This window comes from Scyliorhinus torazame, chromosome 7 (assembly GCF_047496885.1).
Source record: "Scyliorhinus torazame isolate Kashiwa2021f chromosome 7, sScyTor2.1, whole genome shotgun sequence".
NCBI lineage: Eukaryota > Metazoa > Chordata > Chondrichthyes > Carcharhiniformes > Scyliorhinidae > Scyliorhinus > Scyliorhinus torazame.
The window spans coordinates 120,702,467-120,723,002 of record NC_092713.1 but is presented as its reverse complement, the minus strand read 5'-3'; the positions used below and the strand labels follow the sequence as shown (position 1 = coordinate 120,723,002).

The 20,536-nt window shown below is 43.2% G+C and overlaps 1 protein-coding gene across 1 annotated transcript in view; it reads left to right on the top strand.

Moving 5' to 3' along the window:
• Positions 1–20,536, top strand: part of LOC140426529 (WD repeat-containing protein 47-like) — a 103,772-nt gene that overhangs the window by 16,270 nt on the left and 66,966 nt on the right. Inside the window, exons 4-9 of the mRNA XM_072511417.1 lie at positions 1,911–1,995; positions 3,578–4,380; positions 8,720–8,858; positions 14,642–14,820; positions 15,089–15,352; positions 18,736–18,829. Coding sequence (XP_072367518.1) covers positions 1,911–1,995; positions 3,578–4,380; positions 8,720–8,858; positions 14,642–14,820; positions 15,089–15,352; positions 18,736–18,829 — 1,564 coding nt within the window. The remainder of the gene's footprint in view (positions 1–1,910; positions 1,996–3,577; positions 4,381–8,719; positions 8,859–14,641; positions 14,821–15,088; positions 15,353–18,735; positions 18,830–20,536) is intronic.

The following is a 20,536-nucleotide window of genomic DNA, read 5'->3' as shown; positions in this document are numbered from 1 at the left end:
TGTGAGGGTATCCCAAAATCCACAAGGCTAACTTGGAATGGCGGTTCTTAATTTATTTTTCAGTTTCTAACATGTGAGCAAAGGTATGCAAACCAGTGAGAAAGGTCCAATCCTGTTGTAATCATTCAAATTAAATAATGTTTATGAACAGGTAAAACACACAACAAAGGCCACAATACAAAACAAAGCTCCACTTAACTACAATAACGACTACACACTCACACTATCCTTAAATTAACCCTGTTCCAAATCTATCCACATGCCTAATTGTTCCTTGTCCCAAAACAATATCCCATGCTGTGGTTAAATCCAGCAACAACAACAAAAGTTACCACCAACAAATTGGTATCTTTAATTTTGGGAGGCCTATCTCCTGATTAAGCAGAGACTCGGATTTTCAAACAGCAACTTCTGTTATAGAATTCTACTTTCGCGAGAGCTTCACTTTCCAGCTGGGTATAGCTATGATCATAACTTAAAAACATTTATTCCATTCTTAAAGTTACAAAGTCAATGCACAGAGTGGATAGGGCATGCCCTTAATCCATCACATTGCTTGCTCCAAAGAAAATTGACATTTAATCCAATTCAATGTCTCCACAAGAGAGACGTACAAGATCCAAGCTAACAAGAAAAGCATTACATCTCACCTTGGGCTTGACCTGGCGCTTGATCTTAGCCAAAGGACTATGACCGTAAGTGCTCACCAGCTGTTTCTCCTCCAGTAGAGAGCTGTCCCTGCTACTGATGTACCATATTTCCCTTTTTAATCTCATTGTATTTAAGCAGCTCACCTTTGAAGCCATGCTTATCAGCATGTAATTGGGACATGCTTTCTTATGTCTCCACTTTGAACTGATTCCTTCTCTATTTTAACACTTACAATTCTATACTCTATTGTTCTCCACTTTACTTCAAGTAAATATCTGTTTACCCTGCTGCTAAGCTAATTTGCATATCAGAAACCCTCCAGGCAGCTGCACTCTTATCAATTCCCTTTTTTTACAATTCTTAAATCTTTAAGCTATTCGAGCTTCTTAACATTTGAAACTAGCACTTCCTCTCTTGGTTTTAGTTTCCCTTTTTAAAAAAAAAACCAATAAATCGCAATGAAGATCCATCTACAATTTATGATAGCTGTTTGCAGTATAGTTAGAACTTGATACCAAATTTTCAATCCATGATGTGTCATTTTTAAGAAAAACAGCTGAAAGTGTTCTCAAAAATCAATTGGAGTACTCGACTGCATTTATTAATTAAATGGACTACTTTTCTAACTGTTCTTTCTGCCCCTCAATTGTAATTTAACATGTATTCTAGCAAATGAGTCACTCACTTGATCCTTTTGACATGTTCATCCTGTACGAACGGTATATGTGGTTGTCAGGCTAACTAGCAGATTAATCAACTTTCAATTTAAGACGTTTGTATACAAGCAGATGGAAGCTGAAGGAGGCATCTAAATTTCACAGCTTTTAATGTTTGGTATTAAAAATGTACTGTTAAAATTCTAGTTGGTGATTGCATGTGGGAAAGCGTACTTATAATGGAAGAATTGTAGCCTAGGTTCTGTCTAATTTGTGATCTAATTTCTAATAATTTCTTTGTTATGTTATAAGAATGTCACAACATTACTCATTGTTAACCATTTTATTTTTTTGTAAAATTTGCCAATTAAGGGGCAATTTAGTGTGGGCAATCCACCTACCCTGCACATCTTTGGGTTATGGGGGTGAGACCCACGCAGACACTGGGAGACTGTGCAAACTCCACACAGACAGTGACCTGGGCCGGAATCGAACCCAGGTCCTCGGCACCCTGAGGCGGCAGTGCGAACCATTGTGCCACCCATTTGTTAACCATTTTTATCGAGTAGAAAATCATTTAATCTAGTTAATCTGCTTTTCCAGATTCCGATATATTATATTAAAACAGAAGTTTTTGGAAGCCTTGTGTGTGAACAATGCTGTGTCAGCTGATGATGAACCACAACATGTAAGTGCTTGAACTAATGTCATGTAGAATTCTGTGCAATAAGACGAAATGACGAATTGATCATTTTTAACTCTAGGTTCAAATATAGTTGCCCGCAGCCGCCTTTAGTATCTGTCCCCTGTAAAGTTAAGTTTGCTGATTATTTAGTTACTTAAATTCTTGTAACCTTGGTGTTTTATTTGATTCTGAGCTGGGCTTCTGATTTTCCTTTCCTATCACAAACTCTACCTTTTCACTTCTGTAAGATTACATTTGCCTCACTTGATGCAGAGCTTAAAAACCCTTACTTGTTGCCACTTCCAGACTCACCTGTTTCATTGTGTTTTGGCTGGTCTCCTGTCCATCATAAACTTCAAATCATCCATTCGACTGTCTAGGCTCTATGCCTTGAAATTCCCACTCTACTTCTCAGCTGCTCCAGATCCCCCTCTTTTTACAAGATCCTTTTAAATCCAATCTTTTTTGAGCAATGTTTTAGTCAGCCTTCTTAATATCTCTTTCTTTGACTTGGTGTTGATTTTCATTATGTTCACAATTAATTGAATTGCCTCAGGCTACTTCTATATTCAAGTTGTTGGAGTAATAAACATTTGTAAACCAATTAACTAATAGTAACTATTTTAAATCAGACTATTTAGTTAATGGGGGAGATGTGTACTTTTAAACTAATAGTATTAACCAACTGAAATGATGTTGTCCTGAATAATTTTTCTCATGGAAAACTTGGAAAGGATGAAATTTTCACAATTCCTATTCCATATACAGATGCCATAATGATGGTTTGAAGACTATTTTCTACTACATATATAATCTGTTTAAGGTGAAAAATGTCCTTGGATTTGCCAATCTTAACTTTAATGTGCACACAGTAAGAAGTCTTACACCACCAGGTATTGTAAGACTTACTGTGCTCACCCCAGTCCAATGCTGGCATCTCCACATTAATGTGCACAAACTGAGCTAATGCTGTTAACCCAGATTATCTGCCTGCATTTGTTTCAGGCAAGAGGATAATATCATTTTACAGGGTGGTCTCCAGATAGCCATTTTTTAATATGAAGAATTAGTAAACAATATGATCAGTACTTTCTCATTCTATCCCTTCATTTGATTGTAAACATAATCTGTTTTTAAAATTATTAATTTTCCTCGTGTGCGGACTTTGCACATTCTCCCCATGTCTGCTTGGGTTTCCTCTAGGTGCTGCGGTTTCCCCCCACAAGTCCCAAAAGACGTGCTTTGGACATTCTAAATTCTCCCTCTGTGTACCCGAACAGGCGCTAGAATGTGGCAACTAGGGGCTTTTCACAGTAACTTCATACTTGTGACAATAAAGATTATTATTATAACAAGTTTTTCCTCAATCGCATACTTTGAGACAAGTAAAAGTTACAATAAGGATGGGCAGACCATAAATGTTTAAAATAAAATTAGCATTTTGGTTTGGATCTTCTGTTCAGAAGGGTATTACTTCTAGCATTATGAATCTACTTTATACGTAATGAATATATGTAAAACTAGACTTGTATTAAAATATGCTTGCACTAAAAAACTCATCGATTTTGGATATTATTTGTTTCAGCTGGAGTATACAATGCAAGAGGCTGTAAAGTGTTTACATGTACTAGAAGAATATTGTCCTTCCAAGGAAGACTACAGCAAACTCTGCTTATTGCTTACCCTTCCTCGCTTAACAAACCATGCAGAATTTAAGGATTGGAACCCCAGCACTGCTCGTGTCCAGTGTTTTGATGAGGCCTGTATCATGGTGGCCGAATTCATCCCTGCTGACAGAAAGCTGAGTGAAGCTGGTTTCAAAGCCAGCAATAACAGATTATTTCAACTTGTCATTAAAGGCTTACTCTACGAGTCTTGTGTGGAATTCTGTCAGAGTAGAGCCACCGGTGAAGAAATTAGTGAGAGTGAAGTACTGCTTGGAATTGATTTGCTGTGTGGAAATGGTTGTGATGATCTGGATTTGAGCCTTCACTCGTGGCTTCAAAATTTATCACCTGATACTTTCTCCTGTGCTTTTGAACAAAAGGTTTTGAATATCCATACAGATAAACTTGTAAAACCCACAAGGTCTTCATACTCTGATATTTTAACGCCTCTAATTAATAAACTGTCTCCTTACCCATCATCACCAATGAGGCGCCCACAGTCTGCTGATGCATACATGTCGCGTTCCTTGAACCCAGCTTTAGATGGTTTGTCGTATGGGCTGACTAGTCAGGAGAAGCGTAATGCTGATATAGTGAACAGAAGTTCTCCAATGTCTCATTCTTTTGCAAACTTTCATTATCCTGGCACGCAAAATCTTTCCAGAAGTCTCATGCTGGAAAACACGGATTGTCACAGCATATACGAGGAATCACCAGAACGGTTAGTTTATTTTTGTACTAATATGTTTATTACTTTTAGGGTAAAAGGCTTTGTATTAACAGACGTATCTTGTGATATGTTTATCATTTGCAATAAATATGCCATTAAAGTTTAGAATAAACCATTAAAACTTTCCTGAACTATATTTTAATATTTATACTTCCGGTTAGAAGTTGTGTACTGTCAAAGTTTTTCAGCTTGCATTCATCAGGACAGACAAGAGAACACCAAATTGCAAAGGGAGCAACCATTTGTACTGCACATGGAGAAATGTTAATATCCAGCCTTTACTGAGGCAGTATAAAGGGTCTCTTTGAAAATTAGCATTCTTACATCTATCCTGATGAGTGCAAATCGAAAGGTTCAACTGCATGTATCTACTCATTTTTTGTTTGACAGAAAGAAGGTGGACTGATAAATTAGGAAGTATTCATAGGAATGCTGCAGTGAAGTATAAACTCATTTTCCAGAGCTGGTGGGAATTAAAAAATGCCCATGTGTAAAACCAGAGTTTGAATCCTGGATAGGAAAGAAATGAACCTTGGCTCAGTGAAATTACTGGCTACAGAGAAAAAGGAAACACCGATGAAGTTCTGCAAGTAAATACTGAGAGTGTCTGCAGTTAAATTTCCAATCCCATCTCCAGCTCAGTTGAAAAATGATGTATCGCAAAACTGACAGTTTTTCCAGTTACAAAACTGAGGTTGCAAAAGACTTGATGACCCTAAATCTGACGAGCAGAGAAAAAAGACAGATTTTGAAAGCCTTGAATGTGCATTTGAACCCTGGAAGATATGTATTCAGCACTGGAGTTCAAAGTGAAAACAAGACCATTGAATGGTACATGACGGCAGTAATGCAACTAACAGAATCACGTGAATTTGGACAGCTAAAAATGATCTGATTAAAGATTGGTCTTTGGAGTGAGAGACCCCATGATGAAAGAAAGACTACTAAAAGATTAAAAACTGATGCCAAAGAAGGGTATAGATCTGTCGTAAATTCAGAAGTTGTGAAACATCAGCCTGAACATATGAAAGACAGGGGATATATTAGTCTGAGAGACGGTGCAGGCCAAAAGAGCTGAGCAATTGCAGACAAAGAGCAGAATGCAAATAGTGCGGAGTGCAACATGCACAGCAAAAGGAGGATTGTCCAGTATGGGGAAAGCACTGTTTTATCTGCAAAAAAGCAGAATCATTTTGCCACAAATGTTTGGCAAGAAAGAAGCAAATCAAACTGATACAACTGGCCATTGGAGAGATTTCAGCAAATTAACTTGATTAAAAACTATACACCAATTGACTGTTAGCATGATAACCGCAGGAGAAAAGTATCAAACGAACCAGAAGTGTCAGACACATGTGTGCCATGCTACATAATGACCTTCAAAGATCCGTGAAGTGGCTAAACATGGCGATCCAAAAATAAAGCCCTCAAAGTAAGACTGATGCTATGTGATGGCACGATACTCCTACCGAGAAGACAAATTAATCTGTGACAACCCAATGAAATGGCAAAAAGGAAGATCTCAAGTTCCAGATCATAGATGGAACGCCAACAGCCACTCATCTCAGCTGAAGCAGGTTTAAAGCTTGGTAACCTTAAACATGCCAAGAGAAAGGGCAATGAAAGACCCCCAGTGAGAGGGAGATAATATTGCAGTAAACCATAAGATGGTTGCTGATCACATCGGTGCAATTAAATGCATGAGCTGAAGGTGAATGTTCTACAGGAAAAGTTTCATATCAGAGTTGAGCGGGAAGAGTTGAAGGGCAAGATTCCAGCTGAGTCTTTACCTTTGAAAACGTACGATGAACTGAAGTCTTCAATGTACCAAGCTGTGTACGATCTGACCAGACAAAGTTCAGGGACACCACAAATGTACCAGGAGGAAAGAATGACCCACAACTCCACATTTGGCCACTCAAAGCGGGAGTTTAAAAAACTCGACCAAATATACTGGCACAACCGCAGGCATATCTGAACAACAAGTAGGCTGTTCCTTCTCACCGATCGGCCGGATTGGGAGAAGGGATCTCACCAGCTGTACCTAGTACAGAAGTACCATCAAGCCCCAAGGTCCACGAGCCCTATCAACCACAATGGGATAACAGTAGCCATGAAGGCAACAAAGGCCACAGGAACAAGACTCTTCAGACAAAGAGCATCACCCAGAAGAACAGTCAACGGCATGCATTCCATTAAGTGACGTGCATGATTTAAAGACGGTGCAATGCATATGCAGAGACCGACTAGTTAAACAAACAGTTGTTAATGCATGAGAATAGTGGGTAACAGAATCATGCTTGCCAATGTGTATTTTGTTCACGAGGAAAAAGGGGATGTTGGCGTCTTTATTTCAATATGAAAGGGAGATGTTTGCGTTTTGAAATATAACCAGTCTGATTGACACCTCAAGCTTTCTTTAGTCATGTGACCATGCCATGTGGAGGCAGACACTTTGAGATCAACACAAGTCTCTCAGAAACCCACGAATGAAGACTTCTATCCTTATACTTGAAACAGCATCCAAACAGGCATTCTGTCGCATACTTTATCATGGAAGTAATTCTTGATGTGAAGAAACTCCTCCCAAATTTTCTAAAATCAGTCCTAAATGTACCATTTACTAATTTAATTTTGTTCTCTTCTACTTTCACAATTTAGTTTGAAGTAGTTCGCAAAATGGAAATTAAAATAACATCTCGTATAAGAAAATTAAAGATAGTGTTGGTGAATCTTAATTCAATTAATCTTAATCAAAGAAGCTCCTTACCATACCTTTACTGTATAATTGTAAAATGCCTGTTGATTTTGATACCCCTTGCATGTTTCTTCTTTGTAGCACTTGCTGTCTGTCTTGTCACTCTTGGTGATGTTCTTTCTACTTTTCCTCATTTACCATGATCCGTGTGTTTCTTTACATTTTATATAGATTTTTCTTTTAGTTAATTTTTCATGGGTAGTGGTCTGGGCCAGTATTTGTTGCCCTTGCCTAATTGGCCCTTGAGAAGGTAGTGGTGAACTGCTTTCTTGAACCGTATGGTGTAGCTACATGCGCAGTCTGGAATTAGGAAGGGAGTTCCAGGATTTTGACCGAGCAACAATGATCTCAGCTGAAGCAGGTTTAAAGCTTGGTCTGGTAACCCTAAACCTGTCAACAGAGAAAGGGCAATGAAAGACCCCAGTGAGAGGGAGATAATATTGCAGTAAACCATAAGATGGTTGCTCACCACATCAGTGCAATATAGTTCCAAGTCAGGGTGATGTGTGGCTTAGAAAGGAACTTCTAGGTGGTGATTCCATTCATCCACTACCCTTGTCCAATTATCCACATGGTTCAAGTCCGGAGTGTAATGGAACTCCTGCCTTGAACCATGTGGATAGTTGGACAGGATTTCGTCCAGTTACCCCCCACCCCCCCAGTGCCATTAAATATCATAGGGAGATGGTTAGATCCTCTCTTGTTGGGGATAATAATTGCCTGGCAGTTGTGTGGCTTGTATGTTACTTGCCACTTATCATCCCAAGCCTGAATGCTGCCCAGGTCTTTCTGGATATGGAGATTATTTTATGTCTTTCCTCTTTAGTTGCCATGTCTGTCTTTTCAGTCAAGTAGAGCCCTTGCCACTTAGGGTACTGGTCTGTATCTCAAATTCATTTTTGAACACCTCCCACTGATCATCTGCCCTTTTACCCATTAATAGATTTGCCCAGTTTGCTTTGGGCAGTCTCAGTCATCCCATTGAAGTCAGGTATACCTAAATCTAGAATCTTGGCTGTTTTGCAATTATCCCTTTAAATACTATGTGGAACTCATTCTGTTATTGCTATTTGATAAATGTCGACGCACCATTAAGCTGTTAACTAAATATGGCTCATTACTCATTAATAAATCTAATGTGACTTGTCCCTTTGTTGGATCTAAGAAATATTACTGCAAAAAACTATCCTGGTTTCACTACATTTCTGACATGCTAGTTTGCTTTCCCAATCAATATGAAAGTTAAAATTCTCCTTTCTGAAGTAAAATCAAAACATTGGAAAAAATACACACTTTTCAAAGCACTTGCATCCACCTGTGATGTGATTTCTACCACATACAGGTTTAAATTGTAATCACCTCTGAGGATCGAAGTTCAGGGCAATCTTTTGATTTTTTGAGAGGATGAAGGTCTTTTGTACCCAAAACACAAGTAATGCTTTTGAGGGGAATAATTCCTTTCTCCTTGTTTGGTTTTCCATGTTCTTTAAAAATAGTGATTGTAATTGATGAACTATTTTGAATATTAAGTTCCTTTTCTGTTTCTCTCCACTCTTTCATTATGTCTTATAGGACAGAATCCCCACTACCCAGAGTTCAGCATTCTACTAATAGCAGTAATGGTGAAACTTTGTTTCTAGATGGAGCATCACTTGTCAATTCCATAGAAGTGGCACCAAATGCAGCCACCTCTAAAGTGGAAAATAATGAGGTAAATGTTAGATTTATTTTATCAATATTACCTCTTCAGGTATTTTCTTTTAAACCTGTGTCTTGCAGTATTTGTTCATAGACAAAACAAAAAATCAGTCTGCAAATGTATACTATGACAACTTGCATTGATGTGAAACTTGTCCGTCTTCCAAAGAATAAAACTTTGATGTTGTGTTTTTGAGGGTAACTATCAGAGGCTTCAGTTAAGGAAAAGGCTGATCTCTGACCATCAATCCATTTGCTGCAACTTCCCCTGTAACTGAGAGTAACATTGCAAACTGCATTCATTGTGCATGGTGTGGTCAGTAAAGAAGGAACGGAGCTTGGAATAAATTGAAACTGATCCTGAGAGCATCTTGGAGACACTTCAGCAAGCAGGAGTGATTTCTTTTTTATTTCTCCGTTATCCTATATTTCCATTGATAACTCTTAGCATTCATATCTCCAATTAAGCATTTAGCTAATAATTTGTGCTATGTTCACTCATTTCATTTTAAAGATTATGGCAGCTCCCAATCTTCCAACTCCAACAGCCTATCTATCTCCAGCTGCTCAATATTGTTCACTTAGTGATTTATTTGACTTGGGTGTTCGCTAATCTGGCAAAAATTAGAAAAGCAATCACAAGATTCAATCTTGAAGAAAACTTAGTTCAAAATGGCTAATTTAGTTTTTTTTAAATTTTGATGTAATGAATGCAAATAGATATCTAACATCCCACCTCACACTCTCCACCTTCCCTACCTCCTTTTTACCCCCTCCCCGCTGACATCTTAACTATTTTCGAAGTAGTCGATGAACGGCTGCCATCTCCGGGCAAACCCCTCCACCGACCCTCTCATGGTGAACTTTATCTTCTCCAGTCTGAGGAACTCTGCAAGGTCGCTCACCCAAACCCCCGGTTTCGGCGGCCCGAGTTCTGCCGTTCCAGTAAAATCCATCTCTCGGCTACTAGGGAGACAAAGGCCAAGACTTTGGCCTTTCTCGCTCCCGGGTCTTCTGACGCTCCAAAGATTGCCACTTCGGGACTTGGGACCACCTTCATCCTCAATACCTCCGACATAACGTCAGCAAACCCCCGCCAGAATCCCTCCAGCTTTGGACAGGCCCAAATCACGTGGACATGATTTGCGGACCCACCCGCGCACCGCCCACACCTATCCTCCACCCCTTCAAAAAACCTACTTGTCCTGGCCACAGTCATATGTGCCCTGTGAACTGCTTTGAACTGGACAAGGCTAAGCCTAGCACATGAAGAGGATGCATTCACTCGCCACAAAACTTCCTCTCACAACCCAGCTTCCACCTCCCTCCCTAACTCTTCCTCCCACTTACGCTTCACTGCCCCTATCGGGGCTCCCTCCCAACCCATTAACTTTATAGCTTTCCGACACTCTGCCCTCACCCACCCGTTTTTGACACCACCTTGTCTGTAGCCCCAGGGATGGCAGGTGGGAAAGGTCAGCACCTGCTTCCTAATAAAATCCCTCACCTGCAAATACTGGAGCCCATTTCCGCTGGGCATCTCAAATTCCTCCACCAGCCCCTCCAAGCTCGAAAAGCTGCCCCAATGAATAGATCCCCAAACCGCTCAATCGCCGCCCGTCTCCACCCCTGAAACCCCCCATCGACCCCTCCCCGGAATAAACCTGTGATTCCTGCAGATCGGTGCCCATACCGAGGCCCCCACCAGCCTCGGGTGCTGCTGCCACTGTCCCCCCACCCTCGGGGCGACCACCACTACCAGGCTTGTGGGGTACCTGGCCGGCGAGAACGGCAGAGGCGCCATCAACAGTGCCCCTAGACTTGTCCTTGCAAGAGGCTGCCTTCATCTGCTCCAATACCGACCCCTCCCTCACTACCCATTTGCTAACCATTCATCAAGTTTGGAAGAGCCAACTTGCACCCCCCCCTCGACCCCGCCCAAGAAGCACCCTCTTGACCCGCGGGCTTTACCCACCCAGACAAACCCCAAAATTGATACATTAGCCCTCCTTAAAAAAATAAAGCGTTTGGGATAAAGATCGGGAGATTCTGGAACACAAATAAGAACCGCGGGAGAACCGTCATCTTCATCAATTACACCCGTCCTGCCAATGACATTGGGAGCACATCCCACCTCCTAAAATCCCCCTTCATTCAGCTTGTGCAGCTGCTCCCGCCCCTGCGCCACCTGAATGCCCAGCCAAATTCCTCCAATATGCCCATAATCCCCCAATAACTTCCAACGGGTTTGATGTATAGAGCAGTAGATTGTCCGCATACAGCGAGACCCTATGCTCCTGCGCTATCCCCTGCCAATCCCTTGACGCCCTAAGCGCCATCGCCAACGGCTCTATCATCAAGGCAAAGAGCAATGGGGAGAGTGGGCAATCCTGCCTCATCCCTCGGTGCAACCTGAAATACTCCGATCTCACCCGGTTCATCCGCACACTCTCTGTTGACGCCCGATATAACTGTCTGACCCAAACTGCCCCAACATCTCCCACCAATAGTCCATTCCACCCGGTCAAAGGCCTTCTTTGCATCCATGGCGACCGCCACCTCCACACTTCGTCCCTCTGGGGGCATCATTATAACATTTAACAAATGCCTAATTACAAATTAGCCGACGGATGCCTCCCCTTTACAAATCCCGTCTGATCCTCCCCTATCACCCCCGGCATACAGTCCTTAATCCGCGAGGCCAAGATCTTGGCCAGCAACTTAGCGTCCACATTTAGCAATGAAATTGGCCGGCTCCTAATCCCCCTTTAAAATTACGGTGATAACATAGGGGGGAAGCATGCCCTTCTCCATCGCCCCGTTTAATGCCCTTACCAGCAAGGGCCCCAGGTCCCCCCAAAATTATTTCTAAAATTCCACCAGGAACCCATCCGGGCCCGGGGCCTTCCCCGCCTGCATCACCCCCCCCCCCCCCCTTTTACTCTCCAACACCTCCACCAGCCCAATGGGGGCTCTCAGTTCCTCTACCAGGTGGACCTCCACCTTGGTGAATTCCAACCCATCTAAGAAACATTTAATTCCCTCCACCCCAGCCGGTGATTCCAAATCCTATAGCTTCTTATAAAAGTCTTCAAATACCCCATTCACCCATCACCGGGTCCAAGACCATGTTCTCCCTCCTATCCTTCACCTTTCCAATCTCTCTTGCCGCCTCCTGTTTCCTCAATTGATGTGCCAACATCCTACTCGCCTTTTTCCCATATTCATAGACTGCCCCCCTCGCCCTCCTCAAATGCCCCACCGCCTTTTCTGCAGATACCAGTCCAAACTCCATCTGGAGTTTCTGCCGCTCCCTCAATAACCCCGCCTCCGTGGCCTGCGAAAGCCTCCTATTCACCTGCAGGATCTTATCCACTAACCTCGCCTGCTCCACCTTGTCTCTATGCGCCCATATTGATACAAACACCCCCTCACCACTGCCTTCAATGCCTGCCATAGCGTGGCTGCCGAACCCTTCCCCATGTCGTTCAACTCTATGTACCCCCAAATAGTAGCCCTCACCCGCTCGCAAACCACCTTGTCTGCTAACAGTCCCACATTTAAACTCCACTGCGGGCGCTGAACCCCCCCCCCCGACCCCGCCCCAATCCACATGCAATTCACCAATTGCGGCAAACTGACCACCCCCGCCAACAACGTCCTGTCCATTACAGCACGGTAGCATTGTGGATAGCACAATTGCTTCACAGCTCCAGGGTCCCATGTTCGATTCCGGCTTGGGTCACTGTCTTTGCGGAGTCTGCACATCCTCCCCGTGTGTGCGTGGGTTTCCTCCGGGTGCTCCGGTTTCCCCCCACAGTCCAAAGACGTGCAGGCTAGGTGGATTGGCCATGATAAATTGCCCGTAGTGTCCAAAATTGCCCTTCGGGTTGGGTGGGCTTACTGGGTTATGGGATAGGGTGGAGGTGGTGACCTTGGGTAGGGTGCTCTTTCCAAGAGCAGGTGCAGACTCGTTGGGCCGAATGGCCTCTTTCTGCACTGTAAATTCTGTGATTACAAAATAGTCGATCCGGAGTACACCCTATGTACATGGGAGGAAAGCGAAAATTCCCTTGGCCTACTAAATCTTCACTGGTTCACTCGTCCCATAAGCCCCATAAACCCTTTCAATTCTCTCAACACTACTGATACCCTCCCCGATCTCTGATTCGACTGGTCAAATTTCGACTCAATAACCGTGTTAAAATCCCCCCCATTATCAGCCGGTACAAGTCTAGGTCCGGGATCTTCCCCAGCACCCGCCTCATAAACTCTACATCGTGCCAGCTTGGGGCGCAAACATTCACCAACACCACCAGTATCCCCTCCAATTTCCCACTCACCGTAACAAACCTAACCCCCCCCCCCCAGGAGTCTGCCACTATATTCTCCACCTCAAACGCTACCCGCTTATTTATCAGGACCGCCACCCTCCCGCGTCTTCAAATCAAATCCTGAATGGAAGACCTGGCCTACCCACCCTTTCCGTCGCCTGGTCTGATCCCACCGACACACATAATCCCAACCCACATCAACACGCACTAACCACCTGCTCACCCCCCACTGCACTTTCGTAAACTACCCCACCCGGCAGCCCCCGGCCATGGCTCCTAGCATTCTACCCCGCACTGGTTCTCTCTCTCTCTCTCTCTCTCTCTCTCTCTCTCTCTCTCTCTCTCTCTCTCTCTCTCTCTCTCTCTCTCTCTCTCTCTCTCTCCCCCCCGCCCCCCCCAATCGCCCTCCAATCACATACTACCTTGATGTAAACAGCAATAACAACATACAAAGAAAGGAAATAAAAAGGAGGAATAAAGGACAATAACCCCCAGAGAAAAGACAGAACCCAATGCATTCAGCCAACACGACCCTCCCCCACCCCTCAAAAGAGACCCAAGTGCAGCAATAAACAAAAACCCCAAACGAAGGTACCCTCCCCCCCCAAGGGAGACAAACAAGTTACAGCCATAACATCCCCTTAAGGAAACAAACAACCAAAAAGTTCCAACCCTATCATTTTCTTCACTATTCTTGAAATTGAACTCTCAATGGACTGCATTACATGAGAAGCATGAAACCTCAAGTACCTCGTGGGGTACTTCTACAAATCGAGGGAATTGATGTTAGCAAGTTGTTTTGGGTTACCATAGTTCAGCTATTCCTTCTATTAGCCAACATCAATACATACATTTCGGCCTGCATCCCTATAGCCAAGATTCGGGTTCCAAAGACCAAGTAAGGCTACTCAGCCAGATCAGTATCTGGGTCCTTATTGAATTACGCTCCTTACTGGATTATGCTTATTCACTTAACTATTGGAGGATTCTTTTTGAGGGAAGTTTTACCTATGATTTTATTTCATTTCTCAAGGGGTAAATAGATTGCTTAGAGTCTGTCCTTGCTGGAAGGAGTTGTCTCGGGATCCATATTTTCTGATCTTGCTGTTCTATTATGCCACACTCCGCCCGCGGTTCAGGTACACTGAGGGAGAATTCAGAATGTCCAATTCACCTTACAAGCAGGTCTTTCGGGACTTGTGGGATCACAGTAACTTCATTGCAGTGTTAATGTAAGCCTACTTGTGACTATAATAAAGATTATTATTATGCAGAATGCAATTAGAAATGACATTTCCTTGTTATAAAATACAAGCGGGTTTCTTGACAGAATAGCAGTATACAGTTCATAATATTGGCCACAAGACGTTTCTTGATTATACTGAAATGTATTTTTAAAAATTGAATAAATTTAGATAGTCTTATAAATGCAAACAATTTAATAATTTCTTTAACCTCTTAGCTAAGGGATTCCACAGATCAATTTCAAGAGTACTATCGACAGCGAATGCGTTATCAACAGCATCTAGAGCAAAAGGAGCAACAAAAGCAAATGTACCAGCAAATGTTACTGGAAGGAGGGGTCAATGAAGATAATGGAGCAAGCCAGCAGCAGAACCTTACAGAGCAGTTCCTTAACAAGTCAGTTTCCACCCTGGGACAAATGCCACCATACCCTTCATTCCTTTCCTCCTTTCTCTTCTCCCTGCCCTCCCCCAAAAAACCCAATTTGTTTCTTTACACAGTAATATTGTATCTTGTAAAAAATGCATTTATATGACAATTTCGTGAAATACAATGTAACAGTCAGTGTGAATATCTGTAGTAAAATTTTATAATAAATATTTTTAAAATGTTGTGTATTTGATAAAGTGAATGGCACAATTTGATTTTTGTCTCTTTTAAACAGATCAATGCAAAAGCTAGAAGAATTAAACCTAGGAATGGATAATCTTAGCACTGAGGTGGAGTCTCCCAACCAACAGTGTAATGGAAACCAGCTAAATGTACAAAATGGCTCTTCAACCACTAATTTTTTGACACCACTTGAAGTTAATCAGCAGCATTCAGGATTATCTGATGGCTCAAGCCAGTGCACAAGCACTGCAAATAAACCAAGCACAGGGAATGCATCCCCCTATCCTGAGAGCTCCTCATTCTTTGCAGTGCAAAAGTAAGATGTATATATTTCAACTGCATTAATACATGACTATAATTTGTGAAAATAGATTCATGATTTTCTTGCAAATCTCCTTTTATAGATATTTATAATGTATAAATAATTGACATGCAGTGAAACATTTACATTTACTTTTTTTTTTTTTTTATAAATGTTTTATTGAAAATTTTTTCCCAAACAACAATTTTTCCCCTCTTACAAAGCAAACGCAACAATAACAATACAGAAATTTTAAACAATACACAAGTAACAAAACCCTTTTATCTTTGACCTAAACTAAACCCCCCCTCCCCCCCCCCCCCCCCCCCCCCCCCTCCCCCTGGGTTGCTGCTGCTGGTCATCTGTCTTCCCTCTAACGTTCCCCTAGGTAGTCGAGAAATGGCTGCCACCGCCTGGTGAACCCTTGAGCCGATCCTCTCAGGGCAAACTTTATCTGCTCCAGTTTAATGAACCCCGCCATATCATTTACCCAGGCCTCCAGTCCGGGGGGTTTCGCCTCCTTCCACATGAGTAGGATCCTGCGCCGGGCTACTAGGGACGCAAAGGCCACAACGTCGGCCTCTTTCGCCTCCTGCACTCCCGGCTCTTCCGCAACTCCAAATAGAGCTAACCCCCAGCCTGGTTTGACCCGGGCCTTCACCACCCGCGAAATCACTCCCGTCACTCCCTTCCAATACCCTTCCAGTGCCGGGCATGCCCAAAACATATGTGCGTGGTTTGCCGGGCTCCCGCCACACCTCCCACATTTGTCCTCCACTCCAAAGAACCTGCTCAATCTTGCTCCCGTTATGTGTGCTCTATGTAGCACCTTAAATTGAATCAGGCTAAGCCTGGCGCATGAGGAAGAGGAATTTACCCTGCTTAGGGCATCAGCCCACATACCCTCCTCTATCTCCTCCCCTAGTTCTTCTTCCCACTTTCCTTTTAGTTCGCCCACCGACTCCATCCCCTCTTCCCTCATCTCTCGGTAAATCTCTGACACCTTGCCCTCTCCGACCCACACCCCTGAAAGCACCCTGTCCTGTATCCCCTGTGTCGGGAGCAATGGAAATTCCCTCACCTGTTGTCTAGTAAATGCCCTCACCTGCATATATCTCAAGAAATTTCCCCGGGGCAACTTATACTTTTCCTCCAATGCTCCCAAGCTCGCAAAAGTCCCATCTATAAATAAATCTCCCACCCTCCTAATTCCCAACTGGAACCAGCTCTGAAATCCTCCATCCATTCTTCCTGGGGCGAACCTATGGTTGTTCCTGATTGGGGACCCCACCAGGGCTCCCCGCACCCCTCTCTGTCGCCTCCACTGTCCCCAGATATTCAATGTTGCCGCCACCACCGGGTTCGTGGTAAACTTTTTAGGTGAGATCGGTAGCGGCGCCGTCACCAGCGCCTCTAAACTCGTCCCTTTACAGGACTTTCTCTCCAGTCTTTCCCACGCCGCTCCCTCACCCTCCATCATCCATTTACGTATCATTGCCACATTGGCGGCCCAATAGTAATCGCCCAAGTTCGGTAGTGCCAATCCTCCTCTGTCCCTACTACGCTGAAGGAACCCCCTCCTTACTCTCGGAACTTTCCCTGCCCACACGAAGCTCGTGATGCTCCTGTCTATTTTATTAAAAAAGGTCTTAGTGATTAGTATAGGGAGACATTGAAATACAAATAAGAACCTCGGGAGGACCATCATCTTAATTGCTTGCACCCTGCCCGCCAGCGATAGAGGCTGCATGTCCCACCTCTTGAAGTCCTCCTCCATTTGTTCTACCAACCGTGTCAGATTAAGTCTGTGCAAGGTTCCCCAGCTCCTAGCGATCTGAATCCCCAGGTATCGGAAGTTTCTTTCCACTTTCCTTAGAGGCAAGCCTTCTATCTCTCTACTCTGGTCCCCTGGATGTATCACAAATAATTCACTCTTTCCCATGTTTAGCCTATACCCCGAGAAATCCCCGAACCCCCTCAAAATTCGCATAACCTCTATCATTCCCCCCGCTGGGTCCGACACGTATAACAATAGGTCATCCGCATATAACGAGACTCGGTGTTCTTCTCCCCCTCTAATCACCCCTCTCCATTTCCTGGAGTCTCTCAACGCCATGGCCAGAGGTTCAATTGCCAACGCGAACAACAATGGAGACAGCGGGCATCCCTGTCTTGTTCCCCTATATAGTCGGAAATACTCCGATCTATGTCGACCTGTAACTACGCTTGCCGTTGGAGCCCCATAAAGAAGTCTAACCCAGCTAATAAACCCGTTCCCAAACCCAAACCTCCTTAACACTTCCCATAAATACTCCCACTCCACCCTATCAAATGCCTTCTCTGCGTCCATTGCCGCCACTATCTCTGCCTCCCCCTCCACTGGGGGCATCATTATCACCCCTAATAGTCGTCGCACGTTAACATTCAGTTGTCTCCCTTTTACGAACCCTGTCTGATCTTCGTGCACCACCCCCGGGACACAGTCCTCTATCCTCGATGCCAGTACCTTTGCCAACAATTTGGCGTCCACGTTCAACAATGAAATGGGTCTATAGGACCCGCACTGCAACGGATCTTTATCCCTCTTCAAAATTAACGATATCGTCGCCTCCGACATCGTCGGGGGTAGAGTCCCCCCTTTCCTGGCCTCATTGAACGTCCTCACCATCAATGGGGCCAACAAGTCCACATATTTTCTGTAATACTCCACCGGGAACCCGTCTGGTCCTGGGGCCTTCCCTGCTTGCATGCTTCCCAGTCCCTTAATAACCTCGTCCACCCCAATCGGTGCCCCCAGGCCTACCACCCCCCGCTCCTCCACTTTCGGGAACCTCAATTGGTCCAGGAACTGCCGCATCCCCTCCTCTCCCTCTGGGGGTTGAGACCTATACAGTTAAACATTTACATTTACAATATCCTCTGTGGACCAAATACTTTCTCCGTTTAATCAGCTATACACTGAGCCAGTCTTTGAGATGGTATAAACCGAACAGATCTAGCCCATTCCAAATCCGATCGTGTTCTTTTTTCTCCCTGTCACACACGGCTCAGATGTTGACAGAACTAGTACAATAGCAACATGATGAGATTAAATTTTTCCATGGTTTGAAAACTAAGTAATTACTAGTGAGTAGAGTTGTAAACTGCAATCCAAGCAATATGATTTGTTACATTGTCCCAGAATCACAGAATTGTTACGGTGCAGAAGGAGGCCGTTCAGCTCATCGTGTCTGCAGCAGCTCGCAAAATGTCCTGCCATATTTGCTGCTGTAAATACTTGACAATTACAGTTAATTGCTTCTTGAGCTTGATTTTTTTTTTAATCAATGGTACACTGTCCTAAATTTTTAAAAAGGTACTCCAGTGTAATTAACTATAGCTTTTTTTTTTAAATGTAGTGCAGATTCTTTATCTTCATCAAAAGATCCCATAATAGGTTCACCAGTAATGGAAAATGCTTCGGTCAGTGGAAATGGAGCAAAGGATGAAGAGGTACACTTGTCACTTGTTAAACTTTATTAATGTCAGAATTCATTAGTATGTGCTTTTTATACTAAACTAACAAAAATTCTCTCAAGCGGATTATTAATGGAGTGTTTAATTGTTTGATATTAATTTCATATCTCTGCCAATTTTGTGCATACTAATAGCTTAGTATAGCTTTGAAAACTATGGTCAGTCTTCTGTCCATGTCTGCATTTAGATTTTCTCACTTTTTGCTTCTCTTTGGGTTCTGATTTCTATCTCTGTCTTTTGTGTTTAAGTTTCTGTACATGTTCATTTCTCTCTTGCTATTGTCATGGAATTTTTAAAAATGCAGTCCTTATTTTTGTTGATGCAAGAATTTATAAATAGCCATGGTTTGCTTTTTGTGTTTTGTTTTGATCTTTCGGAGATTCTTCTTTTTGTCCTTCAAAATCTGTCTCCTTTTAATTTTCATTTGCATTAGTTGCTTAAAAAACTGACTGTTTTTGCATAGGATCTGACCCTTTTGCCTGTGTGTACACTGATTAGGTGTCAGATTTTCTATTGTATTTTATTTTTGGTTACCATTAATTGATGTTCACTTATTCAATGTTTTTTGTGAGTGTTGGTGTTGCAGTACATTCCTGGCATATTTACAGGCTGTAGCCAAGGCAGGTAGTCAGGTGAGAGAAGGTGTAGCAAAAGCACAAGGAACAACAGATTGAGTTTGTGCTTTCTGGAGAGCATTATGGCCAGTTCAGATTGGAGGGTGATAAAGGTTTCTTCAAATGGCAAATATTAACTTTTGAGTATGTCAGCAGATAGTAACTTACAGCGGCAACAACTGTGGAGAAGCTGTGATGATGGTGTACAGCTGTACAGCTTATTAACAAGATTAATATGAGAAATCCTATTCGGGGTGCCACTACCGACATGACATTGTTTCAGTCATTTGGATATTTATACATTGTAAAACCCATTAAAAATACTTACATAACAGTAGGAAAAAGGGTTTCAGATCTCTGGATCATTGGGATCTCTTCCTGGGCAGTTGTGACCTGTATAAGAAGGACTGGTTGCATCTATACTGGAGGGGCACCAACATTTTGCAAGAGTCACTCGGGAGGATTTAAACTAGCATGGCACGGGGGTGGGAACCAGAGCGTTAGCTTAGACGGTGTAATAACTGATGGGGAAATAGAGAGCAAAAAAAGAGAACAACATCACCCTGTCTGCTCATATGCAGTGGTTTGACGTGTACTTGTTTCAACGCCAGAAGTACAGCAGGTAAGGCAGATGAACTTAGAGCACTTCTTAGTACTTGGAACTATGATGTTGTAACTATCACAGAAACGTGGTTAAAGGAAGGGCAGGATTGGCAGCTGAACATTGGGAGGATATAGCTGCTTCGGGAGAGATAGAGGGGGATGTAAAAAGGGCGGGAGAGTACCATTATTAGTTAAGGAGAATATTATAGCCGTATTGCGGGAGGACACCTCGGAGGCTCATATAATGAGGAAATCTGGGTAGAGCTCAGGAACAGGAAAGGGGCAGTCATAATGTCGGGGGTTTATTACAAGCCCCCCAACTGCCAGCGAGAGATAGAGGAGCAGGTAGGTGGAGAGATTTTGGATAGGTGCAAAAGTAACGGGGTTGTTGTGGCAGGGGATTTTAACTACTCCTGTATTGACTGGGACTCGATTAATGCCAGGGGCTTAGATGGGGCAGAGTTTG